Source organism: Crocodylus porosus, unplaced genomic scaffold, assembly GCF_001723895.1.
Source record: "Crocodylus porosus isolate Cpor-Errol unplaced genomic scaffold, CroPor_comp1, whole genome shotgun sequence".
Lineage (NCBI taxonomy): Eukaryota > Metazoa > Chordata > Crocodylia > Crocodylidae > Crocodylus > Crocodylus porosus.
The window spans coordinates 18,712,507-18,720,716 of record NW_017728917.1 but is presented as its reverse complement, the minus strand read 5'-3'; the positions used below and the strand labels follow the sequence as shown (position 1 = coordinate 18,720,716).

General features: G+C 46.8%; 1 protein-coding gene across 4 annotated transcripts in view; it reads left to right on the top strand.

Moving 5' to 3' along the window:
* The window catches only part of MGLL (monoglyceride lipase), an 81,916-nt gene that overhangs the window by 636 nt on the left and 73,070 nt on the right, over nucleotides 1-8,210 (top strand). Inside the window, exons 1-2 of one of the 4 annotated variants that reach the window (XM_019536839.1) lie at nucleotides 33-116; nucleotides 520-658. In XM_019536839.1, the coding sequence (XP_019392384.1) occupies nucleotides 107-116; nucleotides 520-658 (149 nt within the window). In that variant the 5' untranslated portion in view covers nucleotides 33-106. Of the gene's footprint in view, nucleotides 1-32; nucleotides 117-151; nucleotides 259-411; nucleotides 659-8,210 lie in introns of those variants that run through there. The other 3 variants (XM_019536840.1, XM_019536841.1, XM_019536837.1) reach the window with 3 other exon arrangements.

The following is an 8,210-nucleotide window of genomic DNA, read 5'->3' as shown; positions in this document are numbered from 1 at the left end:
CCCCTTTTTCTTTTTTTTTTTTTTTTTTGCATTACTTTGCATTGCCTGGCGCAGCCCGCGCGCCTGCCGCCCGCCGGGCGCCCGAGCATGCACAGCCGCGCTCAGGATGAGAGCAGGTTCGTCCTCCCGCCGCTCGCCGGAGCCGCCGGGCATCGCCGCGCGAGAAGCGAGCCCGCCTCGGACCCCCTCGCTCGCGGCTCCAAACTCTCCCCGGGAAGATCCGCTTCCCAAATCGATGTATCAAAGAGCCCCAGATGGGTAGGAGGAGGGGGCGAGCAGCTGAAATGGAGCAGGCTGGTTCTTTCTCCCTTCTCCAGTAGCTGGAGCGCACTGGCGAGAAGCTGAAGGGGGTTTGCCGCCGGCGGGGAGCAAGCACAAGACGTCGGGAGGGTGGGAGGGGAGGGGGACTTCCAGCAGTGGCAAGTTGCCTTCCTGAATGTCTGCACCCGGGAAAGCCCCGGGACAGTGTCTTGCCTGCCCCCCAGTTAAGTATGTCCTGTTTCTTCCAACACCTTGCAGGTCGCCCGTCCAGAATGCCAGAGGAAAGTTCCCCCAGAAGGAGTCCTCAGCATGTCCCTTATCAGGACCTTCCCCACATGGTCAATGCAGACGGGCAGTACCTCTTCTGCAGATACTGGAAACCAGCGGGAGCCCCAAGGTGAGTCATTCCAAGCCTGACACTCTTTCTTTCTTTCTTTCTTTCTTTCTTTCTTTTTTTTTTTTTTTGGTGGGGGGTGTCAATAAATAACTGGGTTGGCTGAATGGTGATGTATGGTGTATGCTGCATCAGAGGTGCCTGGGGTGCTTCGTAAGTCAAAAGACCTACCCTCTCCACAGGGAGCTTCTAGCAAGTCCTCCAGGCTCATAGGAACGAGGGCTACTTATGTGAGTGATGTTTCTGCACCATCTGGATTTGCTTTCTCTTGGGGCTCTGTTGAAGAGGGTGAGATTGCACTGTGCTAAAAGAAGTATCACACGGATGATGCATTTCGGCATCAAACAAATATTTTAAAACAAACGCCGCCAACTTTCCAAGACGCGTGAAATGCACGGGTTTACATCACCTCGCCTCTTCCATTATTTTTAGTGTTCGCGTGTCAGACTTCAGAGGTCTGATTCAGCGTTTGTGGAGGTGCTGTAAATCCGGGAGCAGTGGCTAGATGTATGTTGACATGCGGTATGTCCTTACTAAATATATAGTTGGCAAGCGACTTAGATGGGTCTTCCACTTGAAACTGGCTGTGATTTCACAACCAAACTCAGTGATGAAGCATGAATAAATAAATCCATAGGAAAGAAATGTAAATGACTTTTTTTTTCAAAATAATTCTGTACTGCAACGGCTTCTGACTTTGGTTCTGTGCTTCCAGAAACATGAATATGGTCTTCTGGTGGGAATTTGCCTCTGCATTTCCCTTGGTATTTAAGATCTCTTCTCTTCCTTTCAGTCCCCGTTATAAGATGCTGGCTTGACGTGGATTGATGCTAGCACTAGCCGTATAGACAGTTGCATATGAAAATGCAGCTATTGTTCCATTGTTTGATTTTCTGCTGGCAAACAGGATAAGCTCTGTTTATCTTTGCACTACAGGGATAGAACTCATTTGTGGGAAATTGCAGCTCAAGGGACAAGGGGAAGTTTCAATGTTTCTCCCCTGGCCCTCCAGTGCCTTTATCACTGTTCACAATTGGCCAGGAGCACTCAACAGTGTAGTGGATAGTTACCTAGCATCATACTTCAGGTCCCACACCTGCTGCCAAGCTGCCGGAGCTCAGTGAGTGACATGCGCTCCTGACACAAAAGTGGGTGAAAGACCCTTTTTGACAACATCTACTAGCAACCCGTCCCCTGGCAGATGAACTGTCGGGCCTGTTCCAAAGCCCACCAAAATCAATCCCCTTGATCAGGCTCTAAAACAGTTGTCTTGACTTAAATCCCCTCATCCGGGGAGCAGCTTGGACAGTTCTTTCTAACCCCTGCTTTGTCATCCTAAAAAAGCAGGTGGGAACTTTTTGGCACCGCTTTGCACATAGCACTGGCATCCGCCTGGAGATTTTCTCTACAGAACAAATTCAGTATCAAAACAAGCTTCTTCTGTGAAGCCAGACTGTCATATATTATAATGCTAATTAATCATTAACTGCCCACAATGCTCTTTACTGAGTTGTGGAATCACATTCTTTTCATGTTTAATTTCTTAGCAAATTGGTGATGAGCAGATGAGGCTTTGATCAAGGACTGAAAGGCATGATGGAGAAGGGAAAGTTAAAACTTGGTGTTCAGCTCCTTCCACTAACTAGTCTGTTCAGGGCAATGCACACCAAGCAGTTAATAGAGAGCCAGGCTGGCCTAGTTTTGTAACAACAAAGTAAACAGGATCAGTGCTGCTCATTTACAAGTGGTTTTTCAGTGTGGGGGGAGGGGCTGCTTATTTTTAGTTTTTCTTGTACTTTTGAGCGCAAGAGATTATAAGTCACTGCATAACGATTCTGTGTCTTGTTCCTACTGGTATGAATGCTCTCAAAATGCTCTGATGGGAAAACAATCCCCCAAAATACATTTCTTGCTCTCCAAAACCATCCCAAATTTCCTGTTTTGTGTATGGAAACTCAGCATCTTCCATCTGCTTTTAAATGTTCAGCAAAAATGATAGGGAAGTTGTAGGGGCCTGTTATCAATTTATTCAGTTTGAAATCCTGATGAGGGAATGAGTAAATATTTCAGTTTGGAGGTTGGGAAGGTGGAGATGAATGTTGTGGAAATTAATTGGTTGCCTTATTTGGGGAACGTGTGGTGTTGTTGTGGTCAAACAGCGGAGTTTCTCAAGGGTGCATTCTGCCCCTCAGTCCCAGCGAAGGGCTTTCGAAATGCCTTTTTGTTGCAGATGTCCAGAGATTATCATCAGCTTGATTTCCAGCGGAATAGGATGTATCATTCTTGACCCCCTCCCAGGGGAAAGAGAGAGGAAATTTTTCAAAGGAAAAAATAAAACAGGAAGTCTTAGCCTGAGGGCTGATGGTTAGATGCCCTCTGAGAACAGGGCCAGCTGATAACTACTGTGCCCTTCTGAAGTGCCTGTTTCACTCCTAGGATCAGGCATGTTAAGGTGTGGTAGACTAATAAGCAGCAGCATTTTGTTAAGTGATTAGTTCGGAGGATGGGAAGTTAAGGACCTTCTGGTTAGCATTTGCACAGATACAGGACCTAATGCTGCATGACTCTGGGTGTGTCTACACATGCATTTACTGCACAGTAACTTACTGCAGTAAGTTCCTGCTCAGTAAGCAGTTTTTAAACCAGTGTCTACACATGTAGGTATTACAGCACAGTAGCACCGTGTGTACTCCGACTTGGGAGTAAAGTTACTCCCAAGTCAGAACACACACAGGGTGTTACTGCATGGTAACTGAGTGGGTGTAAATTTGCTACCTGCATCATACAGATAGCAAATTTATGGCCAACCTGGTGTAAATCACCATAGTTACTGCACAGTAACTATGCACACGTAGATGTGTCCTCGGTGTACTCTCACCTTCCACTGGCCCAAACTGGTGCTTAGAAGTTGGCCCATATGGGAACACATGGGAAGCTTTGTTCCTTATGCCACAGAGGCCAAAGTTACAGTCAGAGTGAAACCTGCTTTTGGGAGATCAAGGGTCTGTCATCTTGTTCTGAAGTGACAATTAAGCAACTATCTTGCATGATGCTGAGGCACTAAGGCACTCAGGTGTCACAGAAATGGTATGGCAGAGACAGATCAGATATTAATGCACCTAAGGAGAGCAGAGGGGAAGGAGACAGGAATTCCTGATCATTCCTTTTGTGTGGGATCTGTGCAGAGCAGTGCAGGTGCCTTCCTGTAACACCTGCAAGTTGTTCAGTTTGCAGAACCTGTTTATGTGCCTGAGCTGATGTATCTGAACACGTGAGAAAAAGAGTAGGCACATGCCAGGATTATTAAACAGGAATGACAGACTGCCATAGTGAGATAGCATGTGTTTTGCAAAGCAGTGGTTAATATTGTGGCACTGGGGACTAACCATAACCAGTGCATTTAAAGCTATGACTAAGGTGGGGAGAGCAAGCGCAGGACAGTTCAGCACTGTCTGGAGTGCATACTAGCTAATCATTAACATTGGAAATAGGGTCACAACTGCCTACATGTGGCATGTCCTTGATTAAAAAGCAGTCCATAAAGTGAAGAAACATCAGCATTATAAAACCCCACCCCGGAAAGCGTGGGAGTCGAAATGAAGGCATTGTGGACTAATGCAAGAAGAGTTACAAGTCCTGTGTCTTTCCCAGTGATTTCAGCTGTGACCTCAGGCAAATCTCTTAGGATGATACTTTCCAGAGCCCTGAGTATTGGTTTTGCCTGCCATCTTTTTTGGGGTACAGAACTTGAGACAGTTTTTTTCTTCACAAACGCTGAGTACTTGCAGCTCTCACTGATCACAGGTACAAATTTGGATGGTTGGTTCCCCTAAAAAAAGCCAATCGATCCTGGGACTTGTCCATGTGGACACCCAAGGTTATAGGGATGCTACTTCTTACTTGTACTTCATTTTACCATGAGTAAAATGTCATCTGCCTAGTTGCGCAAGGACTTATGAGGCCCTCAACATATTTTGAACAGCTGCTTTTAAAATCAACAGCTGAAAAAAAGACTTTGTTATGGAAAATCCAGAAACTTTTCTAGAAAAACTCACAAAACTCCTTCCCATTTCATGCTTATATGGCTCATATCCTTGGTAAACTCCCTTTAATTCATTCCAGCTCAACAGCATACAAGAATCAATCTGGTAATAAAAAATACACATCCCTCTTCCCCTCAGGCTTTACAGAAGCTCCTGTGGTGCAGAAACCCAAGCTGGTTTTATTTTGAGTAGGGCCCCAGATTGTTAAATATTGCTTGTTGATGCTACCACGTCACCACCAGCATTTCCCACGAAACTGTAATGTGCAGCACAGCCGAGGAACATAGTTCATTTGAACTTTCAGACATTTACACAATAAATAAATCAATAAATAAACCAAAATGAACAAGCTCCTATGTACTGTGCCAGTGAATAAGTAATTATACTGTGAAGTTCACACCTAGCTAGGTTAGAAGATTAAACACCCTTGTTTTGTCCTTTGCTTCTTAAAGAAATAGTGACCTAACTGTTAAAGATGTCCAAATAGGTCACCTCCCTTAAAAAAAAAAAATCCCTCATGACTGGTTTTGTCACTTTGAGGAAGTGTCTCTTTTCTACAAACCCTGAGAACAGGAACTTATCACCAAGTGAACATAAGCCAGGGCCAAAATCCTCCTGGGTGTAAGCTCACTGACATCTGTGCCATTACACCCGAGATGAGCTCAGCTCACTTTGAATATCAGATCATAGCATATGCAGTGCACAGGGGAAATAACACGTTTTGCTTAAAGATTAACACTATCAAATCAGCACTCCGGGCTTTATGTGCTGTATGGCTGTGGTACCTGTGTTTCTAAAGCCTTCCCTTCTCCTATATGTCAACCATTTATGTGTTTCCCTAATGCTAATGCTTTCTCTGCACCATGGTGACTGCCTTATTAATTGTAAGTGGGGCATCCTTTTATGATTCTGTCTTCCCCCAAACCATTTCCAAGGGAAAAAATACAAATCAGCTTCAAATAAGAGGGCCCGCTTGATAGACAGAAGGGATGCTTCTATTTGCAGTAGATGTTTCTAACAGGTCTCATTAGTAGGCTGTTTTTATTTTTTCCCCGTTACCACAAGAATGTTCCACAGAAACAAATCTGGCTTTGTTTTGCAATGGGGCCCAAGAAAAAAAGCAAACAAGCTGCTTCATGAATAGCCACTATTATTATCCTGCCTTTGTCTTTCAGCTACCTGCGCCGGTACAAAACGTTTCTAACCACAGGTGTACAACGGGCACGGATGGGAAGCCAAAGCAATGCGGCATTGTGGATATGTGCGTGTAATGGCAGGAGCTGGCTTTAGGAGCTCCCTGTGGTGCTGCCCATAGGTGGGGTTTTCCAAGCTAGCCCTTTGGGAATGAAAAAGAAAAGCAGTATTTTTTCATAGCTTCTAATCTGCCTGATTCTTGGGCCTCCTGCTACCCAGACTTGCGAGAATCAGTAGGGGAAGAGATGGTCCTTGTGACTGTTGCAAGACCATGGTCAGGGGACTTGATTTCTGTTCCTGGTTCTGCCACAGACTTGACTAAACGCTTCTTGCTTCCCTCGTGTGAATATTTCCATCTACTTTAAAAAGGATTACTAATGCTGGGAGTATTATTTGTCTCAGACCTTGGGGCATGCAGCCCTGACAACTCCCTCAGGGGGCCAGTCACCACGCTGCTATATTTGGGTCCCACCAAAGTAGGCTGTGTTTGTTCTTAAGCTTCCCTTAGCCAGGCCTGGCTGCAGCATTGGCTCTTTCCTTGGCCTCTTAGGCATGCTGCATGGTCCAGTAACATACTTGCATACTCCAGCAACAACTGTACCATCTATGGTCATGTCATCAGCCTCCAACCACACTCTCAGCCCAGCTCAGGTGTGCTCAGAGCATACTACATAGGCTCAGGCTGCCTGCTGAGAAAGCAGACCCAATGACCCAGTTGCATTAAACCTCCAGATTCCCTTGGAGCTTAAGCAGAGTCCCACCCAGCAGGCAGTCTGCGTCTGCTGTTTACCTCCTCAGGGACACGCAGTGGCTGAAGTGGCCAGGCATACAGATTTTGTAAAGGTTCCAAATAACCGCTGCTCTTTACTTTTTCTAGCACAAGAAACATGGCTGTGGAGACAACATAGCAGATGCACCTCTGCATATTTCCCTGCCCGCCTTTCCTCACCATTCCTGAGCAACCTTTGGGCTCAGTCAGGACACTGTGAAGTCAGTGGGATCCTTCCCTGGCTCCTCCCCCAAGTCATGGAGTATTTCTTTCCTGTGCAGACAATTTCTTTCTCCCTCAGCTGTCCCTGCTGGCCCGTTGCTCTTGAAAGCCTACCTCAGCTTCCCCTCCCACCAAAGCTTCCCATGTCTGCAGGCTTATTTAGGCTTAGTCCGGACCGCAGGGTTTTGCTGGCAGAACTCTATGGCTGTATCCGGACAAGCGTGGCCGTGCGGTATGTGGCACCGCAGTGGTGCCACATACTGTACATTTAGATGTTCTTCCTGCTGCAAGAGAGTGCTGCCCATGCATACACTGCTGTGCTTTTTTTTCCCGTGGGTTTTTTTGACCCCAGATATCAAAAGGGCCAAATAATTCTGGGATTAAAAAAAAAAAGCCTGTGGAAAAAAAATGAGGAACAGTGCATGCACAGGCAGCATATGCCACTCAAAAGTGGAGCCAGGCCACCCAAAGCCATGCTGCGACTGCTGGTCAGGCTCCATGCAGCAAAATCACCACTGCTGTAGTCCCAGGAAAACCCCAGGACCCAAGTAAGGCTGCTGGGGTCAGCCCAGTGCTGGCCCCAGCCTCCCCTATCCCACCCAAGGTGACGTGCCGCACGCCAAAGCAGTCCCCTAAGACAAGTAGCAGCTGCACAAGGTGTGCTACCGCTAATTGTCCCCAGGGAACCAAACGTCCACACTCGTCTGGACATGCCCTATGAGTGCATCTGCATTCAGAGCTCTTCAGCAGCAGCAGAACTATCCTTTCTGCCTACTGAGTAACACCACCTTTGCCACTGCCTGGCAGCGGGCTAAAAGCATGTGTGGATGCCCCACTCCTTCAGCCAGCTGCCGCAATCCATTCAGCAGCCAGTGCCATCCCAGACTGCACTTTGTGCGGCACAGCTGCTGTAGGAGAGCCACCGGAAGTGCACGGTTGTACGCACACGTTAGCAGCTGCTGTTGAGGCAGCTTCGTATAGACACAGCTGTGCGCTAGAAGATCCTGTGCCCTGTGGGCAGTGCTCCCTAGTGGAAGGGACACCCTTTATTGCTAAAAGGAGTTTTTCTACTGGTAAAGCTACACCACTTCCTGAACAACACACTTAGCTCACAGCAGTTTTCTCCTGTCAGTAGAGCTGCATCTTCATTGGAAAGTCATGTCAGGTGTGGAGGGGGTTGAATTTATTTCTTGCTCTTAGCTGATTTAACAATGCCAGCAAAACTTAGTAGCGTAGGATCTAGCCTGTGATTCCTTCTGAGTTACCCTCAGATCTCAGGCTCTGGGTTTCTTAAGACGCGGTGTTAACACCTACCTCATCTCTTTGT